The 17,974-nt window shown below is 49.4% G+C and overlaps 1 protein-coding gene and 1 long non-coding RNA gene across 3 annotated transcripts in view; both read left to right on the top strand.

The window, feature by feature from the left end:
• The first annotated feature begins 10,838 nt into the window (after window positions 1-10,838).
• Window positions 10,839-17,974, top strand: part of NEURL1 (neuralized E3 ubiquitin protein ligase 1) — an 80,199-nt gene continuing 73,063 nt past the window's right edge. For both annotated transcript variants that reach the window (XM_060641597.3, XM_060641599.3), the window contains exon 1: window positions 10,839-11,574. In XM_060641597.3, coding sequence (XP_060497580.2) covers window positions 11,490-11,574 — 85 coding nt within the window. In that variant the 5' untranslated portion in view covers window positions 10,839-11,489. The remainder of the gene's footprint in view (window positions 11,575-17,974) is intronic.
• On the top strand, window positions 13,370-14,159 carry LOC132684948 (uncharacterized). The gene is made up of 2 exons (XR_009612883.3): window positions 13,370-13,667; window positions 13,964-14,159. It is a non-coding gene; the product is annotated as an uncharacterized LOC132684948 (long non-coding RNA).

The raw sequence follows: 17,974 nt of genomic DNA, 5'->3' as shown, positions 1-17,974 counted from the left end.
TTTGGTATTGTGTACACTTTTCTTTTTTAAAAAAGTTTTTAATGTTTATTTTTTTGAGAGAGAGACAGAGTACAAGTGGGGGAGGGTCAGAGAGAGAGACACACACAGAATCTGAAGCAGGCTCCGGGCTCTGAGCTGTTAGCACAGAGCCTGATGTGGGCCTTGAACTCACCAGCTGTGAGATCATGGCCTGAGCTGAAGTTGGGCACTTACCCGACTGAGCCACCCAGGTGTGTCTGGTATTGTGTACCTTTTTTGCTGGAAGGATACATGAGATATGGACAGTTATTGGGTGGTCGGGGAAAGGGGATTTTTTTTCCCCATTTTATACCTCTCTGTGCTGTTGATTTTCAATGCATACATATGAATTTTATTTTTAAAAGATCAGGGGCTCCTGGGTGGCTCAGTCCAGTAAACATCCGACTTCAGCTCTGATCATGATCTTGCAGTCTGCGAGTTTGAGCCCCGCATCGGGCTCTGTGCCGACAGCCCAGAGCCTGGAGCCTGCTTTGGAGTCTGTGTCTCCCTCTCTCTGCCCCATCCCCGCTCATGCGTGGTGTCATGTGCACACTCACGGCATGCACGTGCACTCTCTCTAAATAAACATTAAAAAAAATTTGTTTTAAGATCAATAAGAGGCTGTTTTGTGCCCTCAGTGGGGGGCTTACCTCTCATATTTATGATCTTAATTTATATAGTGCCTACGTGGAAGCAAATGTCTCCTGTATTGCTAGGTACATATCCACACCTGGAGTTGTAAATAGGTTTTTCTGTGTGTAAATAAAATAAGCCTGCTTTTGATCTAACAAAAAAAGAAAAAAAAAAAAAAAGAGGCTATCCAGACGGTGGATTTATGGAATTAAAAAATATGTTTCCATATATAAATTGAGAAATGTTATTTAAAAAAATAGGATTAAAATATATGACTTACACAGAATAAAATATTCTAGTTCAAACATTAGCATTCTTCTACACTCAAATTTTTGGTCTTCACCCCGCTGGTTGCAGAATGTGGAACAATTTCCTTGGTTCACAAAACATCTCTTTCTTTCTTTTTTTTTAAATCTACATTTGTTCTTATTTATCTGAAAGAGAGAGAGAGTGTGTGTGTGTGTGCACGTGCATGCATAGGCGCACAATCAGGGGAGAGGGGCAAAGAGGGAGAGGGAGAGAGAGAGAGAGAGAGAGCGAGAGAGAGAGAGAAACTTAAGCAGGCTCCATGCTCAACATGGAGCCCAACACGAGGCTCAGTCCTATGACCCGATCATGACCTGAGCCGAAATCAAGAGTCGGAACTCAACCGACTGAGCCACTCAGGAGCCCCTCATAATACATTTCTAATTCCTTTTTTCAGAAGAAGAAAGAGAGAAGCCTGGTTCCGTAGTATTATTTTCACCTCTTTTTTCGCATGACTAACAAGCTGTGAACATGGATTTTTCTAACCAAACTGACATGAAGTTGTTTCTAGCTTCTGCTGAGGGGGGCTGGTTTCCTGGCATGGAAATCCTGCCAGGGGGAGCATCCGACACGAGATGACGCTAGACGTTGGGCCAAAGGCAGAGACTTGGGGACAAACACAGGTCGTTTGATCTGAGGCCAGGGGAACCCATCCGGGTGGATCTTCTGAATTCCACTTCTATGCAATAAATACCAAAGCCAGAGTGGCTCCAGGGCCCCTTTCCCCCGTTGCCTGCCTGCACAAGCTCCTGGGATTTCTGAGATTGCCCATCGTGGTTGAGTAGATGTAGAGGTGTTTGTGGGAAGATGGCTGGGCTGGGGGAGTGGCAAATCCCAGCTGAGAGGGTGATCAGGTGCTCAGAGAACCAAGCTAGGAAGCCCCCGTTATTATAGGCCACACACCCTCAAGCTTCAGCCACATGGCGGCAGCTGTTCACTGGGCATGATGGTGCTGTGCTGGTGCTGGGCACACACAGGTGCCCACATCAGGTACCAGATGCCAGGGCGGCATCTCAGTGTGAACTGGAGCACTCTGAAGAGGACCTCCACTTGGCTTGAGTTTGGGGAGATTGTTCCTCGGTCCCGGAAGAGAATCTTTTTTGGTAGGTTTGACCTTCTTTGGTCCAGCTAACTGCGATGGGGAGGTCTCCTCTGGAGGTCCAGTCACAAGACGAAAGATAAGAAAGTGGCCTTCATGAAGCGAATACACCCAGAGGGTAGAACGTCAGTGGCTAAAGAGTAGGGCTAATTTCCTCACTGATATATTTTCTTCACAATGAAGCAGGTCATGGAAGCGATAAGGACATGTATTCCTCCCCACCAAAAGAAAAATCCCTTTTTGTTTTGAGAGAGAAAAAGAGCAACCTGTAAATATTTAAACCATTTTGGATTGACTTGAGGGTTACCCCCCGCCTGGAAATATTTGCCAGTGAGAACGGGGATTCCAATGGAGTTCTGGCGCCACCTAGTGGTGGCTGTTGAGAGATTGAGAGGGGCAGGGAGAAATGGGGACACGGTCACTGTTCACTCTGCTGAGAGAAAACTTTCCTCATTGTGCAGAGAGCCCCCCCCCCCCACCCACCCATGCGTCTTTGGGGGAGGGTGGGAACAAGTTAGTGCCTCCACACCTCCCTTGGGACAGGTGGACAGGACAGAGATGTTACACCGCCAACCATAGTGGAGAGACGTGTGTTTCCTATTCCTGGTCCAGGGGTGAAGGACATTTGAAGTGAAGACTATTGGCTTATTGGACACGTGCCTCCTGACTATTTTTTTGTTTTAGCCATAAAGGAGTTTTAAGGGTTTACATAGTCATATTTATCATACTTTGCCTTTATGATTCTCTGGTCTTTGTAACATTCTTAGAAGGGCTTTCCTGGCAAGAAATCGTCATTTAAAACATCTATGAGAGAAAAGGGATGCTCTGGGGTAGTATCACTACTTTGAACATTAAAAACATTTTTTTCAGTTTAATTATTTTCAATCTATTTCATGTTCATTAGTGGCTGAGCGCTCCCTGGCTAACTTCCAGAGAGCTGAGTCAGAGCGCCTGGGAGACTTCTGGGTCCCTCAGGAGTTTTGAGGCTCAGGAACTCAGTGAGGACACCTTCTCTGCAACAGGTGTTTTTCTGAGGCTGGGCACTTGGGGGAATCCCGTTCTGGGGCAGGCACAATATCGCAGAGATTTGGATTCAGACCACTGGAGGGCTGTACCTCAGCGTTTCATTTATCAGCTCCTAGGCAAGTGTCTCAGTTTCCTTACGCCTGGGGGTTTTCGTTTATAAAATGGAAATGGTGAAAATAAAATAATAATAATAATAGTCCCTACCTTACAGGAGTGGGCCCAGGCTTAAATAATTGATACAGATGAATTGCTTAGACCATGACCTGGTACATATTGACTGAGTGCTCCATAAACACCACCTGTCACTATTAGTGAGCCAGTAGTCCTGGGATGGTTCAAGAGGGGTGCTGGACTCCTTTGAAGTCACTACACAAGTTTCCTAGACAGGGATACTTGTGGTCTTCTTTCTGGTGTTGGGTATTTTTCCTTCCTGTGCGTAGCAGGGGCCTCCACTGTCCTTTTATTTAACTTTAATTTAATTTTATTTTAATGTTTATTTATTTGAGAGAGAGAGAGAGAGAGAGAGAGAACACATGTGCACGCAGGTGCATGCAAGCAGGAGAGGGGCAGAGAGAGAGAGGGAAAGAGAGAATTCCAAGGAGGCTCCACGCTGTCAGCACACAGCCCAATGTGGGGCTCAATCTCACGAACTGTGAGATCATGACCTGAGCCGAAATCAAGAGTTGGGTGCTCAACTGACTGAGCCACCCAGGATTCCCTCCACTCTCCTTTTAGATGCAACCTTAGGAGTGCTTGACCTCAGTCCTGGATTTTATCCATGGGCATGATAGTCTCAATACTTGGGCCTATGAGCTTTCTAAGGGTCTGCTTAAGACTGGGGGGAAAACAAAACATTATTGGCTCCAAATTATGATCAAAAAATTTCAAAATCAAAATTAATAAATATTTACTTACCTGTCTACAAAATTTAATGTTGTGTCAACTTCATTAATCACTAAATGAGTACTCATAAAGATTTCATTATGTTTAAAGACAATTGTAGGTTTTTCTCGCTTGGCAAGAAATCCAACACATGCATGATTGCTTAGAAATAAAACCAATTGTAAATTCAATGAGTTCCTTGTAGCCCAATGATTCCAAAAACCAAATTTACATAAATCCTCTCAAAATGTTTAAGGTAAGAAAATTATGTTTAATGTGGGATGTAGTATATTTTAGTATGTTTGACCTGATACGCTTGAGCTCCAAGGATAAAAGTTTGGGGGTTTATGAAGATCTTACAATTGACCATGGACCTAGGGGCTATCTCCCAGATGGCAAGTCTGTCTGTGGAGCAGAGAAAGGGGCTGGGGCTCCCCCTCGCTGCCCAGCCACCTCCTACCCTGCTTTCCCATAATCTCTTGAGGCAAGGCCTGGGAATATGCATTTTGTCAGCCATGTTCTCCTCCCTCCCTGCCCCTCTGCCTGTATATGATTCTGATGCATGCTAAGTTTGAGAATCATTAGTCTAATGTGTGTGCGCCATAGGAGGAAGTTAGATGATCCTTTTAAAAAATGGACTTTAGGAGTTCCTGGGTGGCTCAGGTGGTTAAGCGGCAGACTTCGGCCCAGGTCAGGATCTCCTGGTTCACGAGTTCAAGCCCTACGTCAGACTCTGTGCTGACAGTTCAGAGCCTGGAACCTGCTTCAGTTTCTGTGTCTCCCTCTCTCTCTGCCCTTCCCCAGCTCATGCTCTGTCTCTCTCTCAAAAATAAATATTTAAAAAAAGTGTTTTAATAGAAAGTCGACTTTATTTTTTAGAGCAGTTTTAGGTTCACAGCAAACTTGAATGGAAAATACAAAGATTTCCCATATATACCCACACATGGGTAGCCTCCCTCATCATCAATATCCCCCACCAAGGTGGTACATTTGTTATAATCAATGAACCTGCACTGACATATTGTAACCCAGAGTCTGGTTTATATGAGGGTTCACTGTTGGTGTTGTACATTCTACGGGGTTTAGACAAGTGTGTGATGACATGTATCCACCACTACATTATCATACAGAGTAGTTTCATGGTTTCTTTTGTGCTCTGTTCATCCTTCCCTCCCCCTAACCTTTGGCAACCACTAATCTCTTTACTGTCTTCAGCGTTTTTCCTTTTCCAGAATTCCATATAGTTAGAATCATACAGTAAGTAGCCTTTTCATATTTTTTTCACTTAGTAATATACATTTAAGTTTCCCCCGTGTCTTTCATGGCTTGATAGCTCATTCCTTTTTAGCACCAAGTAATATTCTGTTGTCTGGATGTACCACAGTTTTTGTTTATCCACTCACCTGCCCAAGGACATCTTGGTTGCTTCCAAGTTTCGGCATTATGAATAAAGCTGCTATAAACATCTTTGGGCAGGTTTTGGTGTGGACGTACGTTTTCCACTCCTTTGGGTAAGTGTCAGGGAGTGTAATTGCTGGGTTGGATGGTAAGAGAACATTTAGTTTTTTTAAGAAATCACTAAATTGTCTTCCAAAGTGTCTGTACCATTTTGTATTCCCACTAGCAATGAATGAGCATTCCTACGGCTCCGTATCCTCACCAACATTTGGTGCAGCCAGGGTTCTGGATTTGGGCCATTATAATAAGTGTGTGCAATCTCTTTGTTGTTTTGATTTGCATTTACCTGATGACATACATATGGAGTATCTTTTCATATGCTTATTTGCTATTTGTATATCTTCTTTGGTGAGGGATCTGTTAACATCTTTGGCACTTTTTCCTTTATTTAAAAATTTTTTTCAATGTTTATTTTTGAAGGAGAGAGAGAGAGAGAGAGAGAGAGAGAGCATGAGCAGGAGAGGGGCAGAGAGAGAGGGAGACACAGAATCCGAAGCAGGCTCCAGAATCCGAAGCTCGATGTAGGGCTCGAACTCATGTGCTGTGAGATCATGACCTGAGCCAGAGTCGGCCACTTAACTGACTGAGCCACCCAGGTGCTCCTATTTTGTTTTATTTTTAATGTTTATTTATTTGTTTGTTTGAGAGAGAGAGACAGAGACAGACAGAGCACGAGCCAGGAGGGGCAGAGAGAGACACACACACAGAATCTGAAGCAGACTCCAGGCTCTGAGATGTCAGCACAGGGCCCGATGTAGGGCTTGAACTCCTGATCTGCGAGATCATTGCATGAGCCAAAGTTGGCCACTTAACCGACTGAGCCAACCAGGTGCCCCTATCTTTGGCTCATTTTAAAAACCAGGTTGTTTGTTTTCTTATTGTTGAGTTTTAAGAGTTTTTCATATATTTTGGGTAACGTTCTTTTATCAGATATGTCTTTTGCAGCGGGCACCTGACTGGCCCAGTCAAAAGAGCATGTGACTCTTAATCTCAGGGTCATGAGTTCAAACCCCACACTGGGTGTAGAGATGACTTAAACAAATAAAACTTAAAAACTTTTGCAAATATTTTCTCCCAGTCTTTGTGGTTTGTCTTTTTATTCTTTTGAAAGTGTCTTTTGCAGAACAGAAAAACCTAATTCTAATGAATTCTAGCTTACGAATTCTCTTTCATAACTCATGTATCTAACAAGTCACAACCCAACCCAAGGCCATCTAGATCTTCTCCTATATCATCCTCTAGGAGTTTTATAATTTTGCATTTTCTGTGTAGGTCTCTGGTCCATTTTGAGTCAATTTTTGTGAAGGGTGCGAAGTCTGTGTCTAGATTCATTTCTTTTTATGCATGTGGATGTCCAGTTGTTCATGTGTCATTTGTTGAAAAGACTACCTTTGCTCCATTATATTGCCCTTGCTTCTTGTCAAAGGTCAGTTGACTATCTCTCCGTGGGTTTATTTCTGGGCTCTCTATTCTGTTGCATTGACCCATCTGTTTATTCTTTCACCAGTCGCACACTGTCTTGATGACTGTGGCTTTATATAAATCTTGAAATTGGGTAGCATCAGTCCTTCAACCTTGTTCTTCATTATTGTGTTGGTTATGTCAGGTCTTCTGCCTCTTGACACACACTTTAGAATCAGCTTGTCGATATCCACAAAATAAATTGCTGGGATTTTGATTGGGATGCATTGACTCTATAGATCAAGTCAGGAAAAACTGGTATCTTGACAATGTTGAGACCTACTGTGTGCTCGGCCCTAGCCTTAGCCCTGGGAGGTAGGAAACCGGAATACACAAAAGCACGGGAGAGGCTCCCCCGTGGGGCTGGCAGGGAAACTGCACCTCACACAGTGCCAGGTATACAGGTAGTGCTCAATAAATGGTCACTGGGGCAATGAGAGGCGCTGAATTCCAAAGCACCTGGACCTTATGGTACTCATTCCATGGGGCAGAACAGACTCTCATCCCTCGGAGGGAAGGCGCGGCCTCAGGGAAAACTTTGTGCGAAAGGTACTGCTGACAAGGGAACGGGCCAGGTGGGCTGGTCGGAGCAGGTGTCTTTGGTTGACTAAGTAGCTCTGCTGATAGGTGAATTCACTGATTTATTTATTCACAGATTCACTGAATAAACATTTATTGGGTATCTATTATGTGTCAGGCAGTCAGGGATCTCCCCCTCTAACATGTCTAGCCACCTCCTGCAGTCCAGGCGGGACAACCCTGTACAGGTTTTCTGATCGCCCGATAACTAGGGACTGGGCCTTGGGGGATGACAGGGGGGCCCTCTCCCCCAGCCTAGGGATGGTTGTGGCTTTTTCTTTTTTTAACACTTATTTATTTTTGAGAGACAGAGCGTGAGCGGGGGGGAGGGGCAGAGAGAAAAGAGGGAGACACAGAATCCAAAGCAGGCTCCAGGCTCTGAGCTGTCAGCACAGAGCCCGACGCGGGGCTCGAACTCACGAACCGGGAGACCATGACCTGAGCCGCAGTCGGACGCTTAACCGACTGAGCCACCCAGGCGCCCCGACTTTTTCTAATTTTAAGGTTAGTTTCTTGACAGGGAGAGAGGTATCATGTATTGGCTTGGGTGGTCTCAAGTTTCGTGGAGCCCAGCTTGGCCTAGATGAACCCCACTCTTGCTTGCCGGGTGGGGACCCTCCCTGTGGCTGGTTGTGCGCTTAGCTTACAGGTTCTCAGGGAAGGAATTTATTCTTCTCGGTCAAATATTTTATTATTTATCAGTGTGGAGAGCCACATATGCACACACAAGCACACACAGGCAAACACGTATGTCTAACACCCATCCCCCCCGGGCACCGCCTTCAGAGTCTACACTACCGGGGAGATGGGGTTGCCACGGTGACTGGTTCTGGATCCCCACCTCATGGGTATTAATAGCTTCCATTGAAACCATCAAGACAGTGATTTCATCCAGCCTTGTCTCCCTGGCGGGATCCTTCTTCTTCCTCTCTTCCAGGACGGGGCTAGGAAGGACCCTTGGGGCCACACAGGCTACCTCCCTGCCTCCTGGCAGCTGCCTTGGTGAAGAATGGCCTGGAGGCCTCAGGGATTCTGCCCAATGTCCAGTGGGCGGGAGGCTGCTGGACTTTTTTGATCCTCTGAGCTGCGTCTAAACACAGCCCTTACCAGAAAAGGGTTTCTGAGACACAGGACCCCTCAGAGGGGTCACTCTCAGCTTCTCTGGGTCCCACGGGGTCCCACCTGCTTTCTCTAGGTCCCTGCCTGGCCAGACACTTGCACCCAGTTGGCACTTGACCGTGGTGTCCCTTCCCACAGTACAGAGCTCCCTGGAAGGGCTAGGGCTACGCTAGGGAGGTGGCTTAGGATGCAAGATTTCAGAGGCACTCACTCTCAGGCTGGAGCAAGTGCAGGGCTGGCACTGCACGACCCTGACAGCCGCGAGCGCCTCCTTGCCTTTTATGCCAGGGACGCCTCGCTTGCCTCATCCTCTCCTGGCTCTGCTGATATTCCATTATCTCCTCAGCCTTCTTGGGTCAGGGGGGATTTCCATCCTGCTCTCAGTCCCCTGCGTTGGTCCCTGATCCCTCTCACCTTCCTGTGGGGCTCCCTGGGATCCCTGCAGAGCCTGTTGCTGCCCCTGGGCTCTGATGGGCACCAGTCTCTGGCCCTCATTTCCTCTTCCCTTTGATCTTCTCTGTCTCTCCCCTGCTTTGCCCACAGCCCCAGGTTCAGACCGTGTGGGGTCTTGGCATCCCTGCTGTCCTCTACCTTTGGGGCCTCCATGCCCCACCCCCACCCCCGGGCCCAGGCATCAGCTCCTCCTCCCTGGGAAAGGGAGGGGTGGGACTCTAGGACAGGCCTAGCCTCCCTGCAGCCACCCTCTGCAAATCCTACCAAGAGCCTTGCACTTCACACACACTCCAGAAGAATTAGTCTGGTCTATACGGAGCCTTCAGATTTATTCCGCGGCCAGTAGCGGTTCACAGTGACCTCATTGCAGCAGACTTCAGGGGGTATATGAATATGTGTGAGACTATGTGTGCACTTGTGTAGAAATGAGCGTGCGGGAGAGTGCAGAGGTGTGTACGCAAATGTGTGAGTGTGCTGCCATTCAGGGCGCATGGATTTCTGATGCATGAGTCATTGGTTGGGAGTGAGCCTTGGGAAGATATGTCCATAAATAAGACAGCACCCCTGACCTCCATGTCTATTCTGCAGCTGGCTTGGGCACGTGATCCTGGGCATCTCAGAAGCTGGAGGCGGGGGTGGGGGCTGTCTTTCCCTCCAGACCCCAGAGAGCAGCTGTCACGGATATTTCTAGCTCGCCTGGAGTCCCAGACATTTATGGATGTGATGGCTGCAGTGGGGTGGGGGGCAGGGGGCAGGGGAGGGGCATAAAGAGCTTCACTCCAGGGATCTTAGTGGAGTTCTGCTGGCAGGCAGGCCGATTCACCCATTCCACGAGTAGTTTTTGATAGTCTGTCATGTGCCAGGCACTCTCCTAGGGGCTGGGGTATGGTATGGTCAGGAGGTGACACATGAACTGTGCCTGAATAATAAGGAGCCGTCACATGAGACCTGAGGGAAGAACCTTCTGTGAGAGGATGGATGAGATGCCTGTTGCCAGCCTACACCCTCACTGGATTCTGGATCAAAGTTGCTGAAGCCAGGCAGAGAGCTAGAGGTGACCTAGAGGAGCAGGAAGGCAGATTCTCTGTCTGAGGGACCTTGGCTCATCTTCTACGCCCATCGACTGGGGTCAGGTGAACAGACAACTTGCTGAAGCCCCTTCCCCCAGGGAGCCTTCTTTGCTAAGGGCCACAGAGGCTGGCTCCCCCCACCTCTTAGAGCTGACAGAACCACTCAGTTCAGAGTTGGTGGTTTGTCTGATGGTTTGTCCCTGAGATCTGTTTTCCCAGCTTGGCCAGCAACCCCGCCTCCTAGGTTGGCTCTGTATTCGTCCAACGGCCCCCACTGCGATGTGTGTAGGGGCTTTTTGTTCTGAGCCCTTGCCCGTGCACCTCGGATGTAACTGAGGGCGGAGGGTCAAGTGCAGGGGTTTCTCATCTCACCTCATTTATTCCATCATCCATTCACTCATCAAAAAACCCCATTTTTTTTGGTTTGTTTTCTTGAGCTTTTACTGTGCGCCGGGCCCTGTTCCTGGCTCCAGGGAGACTGTAGAGCTAACTCGCCCCGCGCCTGGCCTCCAGGGAGCTCAACCTTCTTGCTGCACTGTTTCTCTGTTTTCAAGACCTGGTTCCACTGCCCGTGCGGGGAATGAGTCCGTCTCCCGGCGCCCCACCCCCGCCCATCCGCCTGCTAGCTCACCCGGACCCGGGCCGGGCCCCGGCGCCGCGGACAACTTGTGGCAGCGGGAACGCGGCGCGCCCCGGGGCCACATCTGGCTGCGCGGGCGCGCGCGTGTCACTAAGACGCTCATTCACCGGCGCAGCTGTCACCATAACAACCGGAGCCAGGGAATCCTGGCGACAGCTGCGGGCGAGGGGCGGGGGCGGCGGTCGCGGGAGGGAGCCGGCGGGGGCGGGAGCGCCCAGCACGCCCCGCGCTCCACAGAGCCCCGCTCCATGCGGACCCGCGGGCGGGAGGGCGCCACGCACGTCGCCGCAGCGGCCGTCCCCGCGGGCGGGGACCGAGCCTGCCACCGAGCCGCCGACCTCCCTCGCCGGGAGCCCTGACTCTATGGCCCCGGGGGAGCGCGCCGGAGCCTCCGCGCCGCCCACCACCAGCCGGAACCCGAGCGCCAGCCGGAGGAAGAGGGGAGCCCCGGGCGCCGCCGGCCCCGGCCCAGGGGCCCGCCCGCGGTCCCCGTCCCCGCCGCGGGGAATGGCGGGCAGGTAGCCGGCTGGCGCGAGGACCCCCGCGGCGGGCAGGACCAGCCGAGGACGCCGCGGCCCCGAGAGAGGGAGGAGAGCGGCGGCCCGCCCGCCCCCGGCCGCAGCCCCAGCAGGGCCCTCCCCCGGCGGCGCGCGCCCGCGCGCACACACACTCGCACACCGTGCCTCCGCTCCTGCCCAACCTCGCCTGCCCCCCGCGAGTGCCGAACCCCCTGGGGCCGGATGCCATGGGTAACAACTTCTCCAGTATCCCCTCTCTGCCCCGAGGAAACCCGAGCCGGGCGCCGCGGGGCCACCCCCAGACCCTTAAAGGTAAGGGAGGCTCCGCCGGGCCCGGCGCAGCCCGGAGGACTGGGGCGCAGGTGGAAGGGCAGGGAGAGGTGGAGAGGTGTGATTGGGGAGGAAGGGCAGGTGCCACCTGTTGTGTGTGTTTGGAGACGCGAGGTGCGCATCTGGCCCTGGTGGGGGGCCGGGAGTGGGGGGCCAGGGGTGGTGATGTTGAAAACCCGGAAGGATGGCGTTATGTGGGGTCTGCGCAGTTTCCCCCACCGGCACTGGGAACGTCACTGGAGTTAACTCAGGCCACGATGCTAGCGTGCTGGAGTGAGGAAGGGCATTTGCCCAGTGGGTAGGGGAGTGTGGCAGGAGGCTCAGACCGGCCAGCTGTGCTTCTCAAGGGAAGCATCACAGTCTCCTCCTTCATCTGCCCAGGGCTGGAGAGGTCACGCTGGAAGCACTAGTTGCATCTTCCATGGCAGGATCTTAAAGATCCAGGACTGACTTATAGCAGCCTGGAAGAAGGGGCCAGAGCTCTGTTGACTTTTTGCGTCCACTGACTCAGCTTGGTTTCTGGTTCCTCCAAAGGCCAGATGTCCGTTCGGAACCCTAGACAGGAGATGCTTGGGAGCCTTGAAATGGAGGAACATTTACCAGGAAGGTCTTTGCGATCTCAATCCCCAGACCTACCCAGCACCGCCAAGGAAGCCCTGGCCCAGCCCTCGGCCCTGCAGCTTCCACTGTTTTCTCTGACCCTTGCAAGACACAGCTGTGTCCTCCCAAGCCCTCAGACCCCACTGATTCTCTTCCGGAAGCTGCTTGTCTATCACCTTCAGAACCAGCCAGCACTTGTCCTGGGCATTCTGATGGCTAAGAGCCAAGAAGGGAAGCCCTTGGTCTTCTCCAAAGAACAACCCACTTCCTCAGCCCCTTGGGTGACGAGAAGGATATGGTAATACCCCTTGACAAAACATTAGAGTTGAAAAGAACTTTTGCAAACACCTTTTCACGTGAGCGAGGAAACTGCTCTGGGTAGTCAGCAAAGCTAATCATACCCATTTCACAGTTGAGGAGAACCAATGCTTGTTTTTGGTTTCCGAAGCCAGCAAGAAGTGGAGCTAGGCTGCACATCTGTATCTCCTGACTAGATTCTGTCCTCTCTTTTGCTGGACAGTTAACCTTCCAGACTAGGGGAGAGGAGGAGGGATGGGACCACCATCCTGTGTTCTAGCTCCAACCATTTCAGAACTTCCGCTCTCGGTTTGGGAAAATCGGTAGGTTTGTTGTGTCTTTCTGGAAATTAATATGGTGGTACATGTCAAGACCTTTTAAAATAACATATTCATTGGCCTTGTGATTACTCTTAGAGGAGCTGATCCTAGCAAAATGGAGATCCAGGCAAATACTTATACGTTAGGTTAGGATGTTCACAGCAGTTGTGTTTATACTAGGAAAATAACCTAAATGCCCCGTAATCGTGGTATGTCCTCTTGGTGGAGTATTACGCAATCTTTAAAATTGTATTTTTGAAGAATATTTGATGATTTGGGAAAATGCTCAGTACAGCACCATAATGACAGTTGAAAAAGGCAGGACAAAAAAATATGTAGACTGTGAGATCCCAATTTTGTTTAAAAATATATGAATACAAAAAAAAAAAATATCAAACAATCCTGGAAAGAAAGTTTCCAAAAGGATAACATTGGTTTTTCTCTGGGTAATGGGATCACATAAGATTTTTTCTTTTTTCTTTCTTTTTATATTTTGCTCTTTTAAAAAATTTCTGCAATAAGCAATACTGTTTTTTTATCATCAGGAATAAGCTGTAAGTATTAACCTGTATAACAACTACTTATGAACATTGAAAACAGATTCTTAATGATGGAGGAAACTGTGGACATCTTCTCATTCAGTGTCCTCCCTCACAAATGAGAAGAATGGAGGGAAGGGAGGGTGTTTGCCTAGTTACTCAGTGCATCAGTCAAGAGAACATGGCAAAGTCAGGCTGAACCCTTCAAGGGCAGAGTAGCTGAGCTAGTGAGTTGACTTGGGTTTAATGGCTCACAAACTGCCCCAAAAAGGCTGGCTTGCTCCATCCTTGACCCTAGGGAAGTTCAGAGAAGGCTTCGGTAATTATACCTCTTTTTACCTAAAGTTTGGGATTGTGGGGATGTGAGGTCTCTGTGACTGGAGTCTTTGGCAAGGGAGGGAATGGGCAGGAGAGGGTCTAGGATCCTCCCACCTCCCTGCCCCCACTCTAACCTTCTCCTCTGCATGACTCCCCACTTATGTGGCCTCCACTTAAGTGGAAACTCCACTTATGCTGCCTCCCTGGTTTGTAGGGATCAGTTCTTTTTCCACGGGACTAAATGGTGGTGAACTTCTCTCTCTAGCCGTCTCCCTCTCTCTGCCCATCCCCTTTCAGGCTTGATTTACCAGATTCCACTCCCCTGTCCCTACCCACACACCTACTGGAGGTGGCCGTGAGAATTTTGATTCTGCTCCTTCCAAGCCTGAGATCAAAGATTAGGGTGTGCCCATGATGGCCACCTATGGGTGTCCTTTGTCCAGGGTCCACTGATCCTGACTTCTCCTACCCTAATAAAGCCATCTTTACTCTGTTTTTGTGTCTACTCAAAATTCTCTTCAAGCTAAAACAGCATTGGCCTAGTAGTCTTCTCTGATACATCAGTGGTCATCCAGAATTCCATTCCAACTGTATTGGTGTTGACCTCAGTACTGGCTCTGACTTTAAGCCTGTCCACCTGGACTTGTGCTCGGATTGCTTCGGTACCCACCCTGTGTTCGGCTCTAATTCATTATCAGTGAATTAGATTATCGGTGTCCGTACAGAAGTTTGCTGGGGGTGGGGAACTCTCCTTTGTTTTGTTTTTTTCTCTCTCTCCTTCTATAATTGAAATCTCTATTGATTTCTCCCCATTTTAATTAAAACAGCTGGAAGGGGTCTGACATAATAGGGACCCTGGGACACATTGGAGATCTAAGATTAGTCTGGCTGTCAGGCTGACATATGAGGCTCGTCCTTCACCTGTCAGGTGGTAGACTTTGGTGTTCTCCCTGGAGACACGCTAACTTCACCTCACTGCCAGTGATTCCCACTGGGGTCTGAACAGTGTTGGTCTAGGAGTGTCCAGGGGAGAGATCCAAGGCATAGCTCTGGGCTTAGGACCAAGAGACAGTTACGAGGATGCCTGACCGAGAGGTGAGGGCTCCTGACATCCTGGTACATTCACAAGCTGAAGATCTACTTGAAGAGGCAAGGCTGAGGGAGGGAATGGGGCCAAGTGCTTGGCTGGACCACTGAAATCCCAGATGTGTGTGGGCATAGGTCAGAAATGGGGAACCAGGGAGGAATGTGAGCCAGACATGGAGGGAACGGCAGAAATTGGACAGATGATAAGGAATGAAGCAGGAGTGCTAGGGTGTGGGGAGGAGGGTTGGGGAAGGGACATACAGCAAAGGCTTGGAGGTGGGAGTCAGTAAGTGTGTGTGTATATTCTCAGTTACAGGCACAGGGTCACTGGGGCAGGGGACTCCAGCTTCCTGGAGACAAGTACAGAGAATAAAGATCTTCCTCCTTTGCCAGCTCCTTCTGAGTGCCTGCCTGCTTAGTGCTAAGTGCTGACGGGATGGTAACTAGGAAAACCTTCGGGGAGGGCTACCCAGCCCAGTGGTCACCCATAGATGAGGATTGGATGGGCCACTTCCCATCTTCTTTTAAATTGTGGTAGGATTTACATAAAATTCACCATTTTAACAGTTTTGGACCGTGCAGTCCAGTGACACTTAGTACATTCACGATGTTGTGCAACCACCACCTCTGTCTAGTTCCAGAACATTTTCATCACCTCAAAAGCAAAGCCTGTACCCAGTAAGCAGTCACTCCCCATTACCTCCTCCCCTGAATCCTTGGCTAAGAATGCTGCCCAGAAACATCGACCTCGGAAGTGGTGGGGCTGGGATTTCTACCCAGAACACCAGAGCTCGCGAGGGAGCAAATCGGTCTTGGAGGAAGTTTTGTATATTGGGGCCTTCTTTTCCCTGACCCTCTGGGATGGCATGTGCTCACTTCCAAGATGTGTGCATTGAGGGTCAGGTTTTGGTTCTCAATCACAGAGGCCAAGATGGCGGCTGGATAGGCAAGAGCAAGAGGGAGGAGGAGGGGGGAGGAAGGAGGGCAGGAGCTGGGCACTGCCCAGGGGAATGCCAGGGATGCCTCTATCCTGGTGTGCCAGCTGCCCAGGCCTATTTCCTTTTGGTCTGTGACTCTCCCAAGGGCTAGAGGCTTAGGGGCTGCTTCTCACTGAACTGGTTGCTTTGGCAACCCTGGGCTGGATGCAAGTGGTCTCCTTGGTAACGCCTGAGAAACCTGCCTATGGGGATGGAGGGAGGTGGACGGGCCAGCGGTCAGGCAGGGTGGCACAGGCAGAGCTGGGCCAGGCTGCTGAGATCAGAGGCCTCTGGGGAGGGTCAAGCTTATGGAATAGGCTGGGCTGCCTGTTGGCCATTCCCCAGCGAGCCAGAGTCCAGAAGCCCAGGAGATCTGGGGGCCTCCCTGGAGACACCAAAGGCACTATGGGCCAGCCCAGGAAGTGGGAGGAGATGGGGGTGAGGGTGAGAAGGGGAGAGAATATAGCTTCTGGATGACAGAGCCAGCTACAGGGTTTATTAAAAGATGCTTATCAGAGGTCATTACCCGGATCCTGCTGCTTTGGGAAATGAGCAGGTGCTGATGCCTGTGGGGGGGCCGGGCAGAGAGAAAAGAAGGTCTAGGAGAGGAGGAGAAGGAAATAGATGGAATCACTGGCAGGCAGGTGGGAGGCCTTGGCTTTCTCTCTGCTCTGGCTGCCCTGGGGCGGGGGGCAGGGGGCTAGTTAGGTCTGGCTCTGGAACTGAAGTTCTAGGGTGAGAGTTGGGGTTCCAGGGATGCTCTGATGGGAGGGGCTCATTCTGTTGTTTAGCAAATGCATACTAAGCATTGAAGACAGGCCAGACACTCTCCTAGGCATGAGGATACAAAATAGATGTGTACAAAATAGATGAGGGCTCGTTGCCATGAAGCTGTCCCTCCAGTGGGGAGGCAGATGGGAAGAAAAATGACACATGGACAAAAATGAATTGGAAGATGATAATAACCACTAACATGCTATGTGCTGGAGCCCATGCTAAAGTCTTTACACCTATTATCTCATTTAATTTTTAAAACAACCTTGTGAAGTAAGTATGATTATTAACCCCATTTATGGATGGATAAACTGAAACGTAAAGAGGTGAAGTAACTTGCCCAAGGTCAAATGGCTGATATGAGGTGGAGCCTGGATTCTGGCCAGAGTCTTTCTGATTTTGGAGCTACTGCTCTCGCTTTCTCTCTCTCTCTCTAATACAGGCATACTTAGGAAATATTACGGGTTCTGTTCCAGATCTCTGCAATAAAGTGAATATTGCAATAAAGCGAGTCAAATGAGTTTTTTTGTTTCCTAGTGCATATAAAAGTTATGTTTATACTACACTGTAGTCTATTAAATGTGCAGTAGCATGACGTCTAAAAAAACCAGTCTATTCCTTAACTAAAAATGCTTTATTGCTAAAAAAGTGCCAACCATTATCTGAGCTTTCAGTGAGTTGTGTTGTTGTTGCTGGTGGCTGTTCTTGCCTGGATGTTGATGACTACGGACTGATCAGGGCGGCGGGTGCTGAAGGTTGGGGTGGCTGTGGCAGTTTCTTCAAATAAGACAGTGATGAAGTTTGCCGTATCAATTGACTCTTCCTTTCGCGAACGAATTCTCTGCAGCCTGTGATGCTATTTGATAGCATTTTACCCACAGGAGAAATTTTTTCAAACTTGGAGTCAGTCCTCTCGAACCCTGCTGCTGCTGTGTCAACTAAGTTTATGTAATACTCCAAATCCTTTGTTGTCGTCTCTACAATCTTCACAGCATCTCAAGAAACCACTTTGCTCATCCATAAGAAGCAGCCCCTCATCTGCTAAGGTTTTATCACAAGATTGCGGCAACTCAGTCCCATGTTGACGGTCCACTTCCAGTCTACTTTTCTTGCTGTTTCCAGCACATCTGCAGAGACATCCTCCACTGAAGTCTTGAAGCCCTCACAGCCATTCACGAGGGTTGGAATCTGCTTCTTCCAAACTCCTGTTAATGTTGACATTTTGACCTCTTTCCACGATTGACGAATGTTCTTAATGGCATCTAGAATGGTGAATCCTTTCCAGACGGTTTTCAGTGGACTTTGCCAGAGGAATCACGATCTGTGGCAGCTGTACCCTTATGGAATGTATTTCTTAAATGATAAGACTTGAAAGTGGAAAGGACTCCTTAGATCCACGGGCTGCAGAGCGGGTGTTGTGTTAGCAGGCATGAAAACAACATTAATCTCCTTGTACATCTCCATCAGAGCT

This window comes from Panthera onca, chromosome D2 (assembly GCF_046562875.1).
Source record: "Panthera onca isolate mPanOnc1 chromosome D2, mPanOnc1 haplotype 2, whole genome shotgun sequence".
Taxonomy (NCBI): Eukaryota; Metazoa; Chordata; class Mammalia; order Carnivora; family Felidae; genus Panthera; species Panthera onca.
The sequence above is the reverse complement of the archived record's forward strand: the minus strand, read 5'-3'. Positions and strand labels throughout refer to the sequence as shown.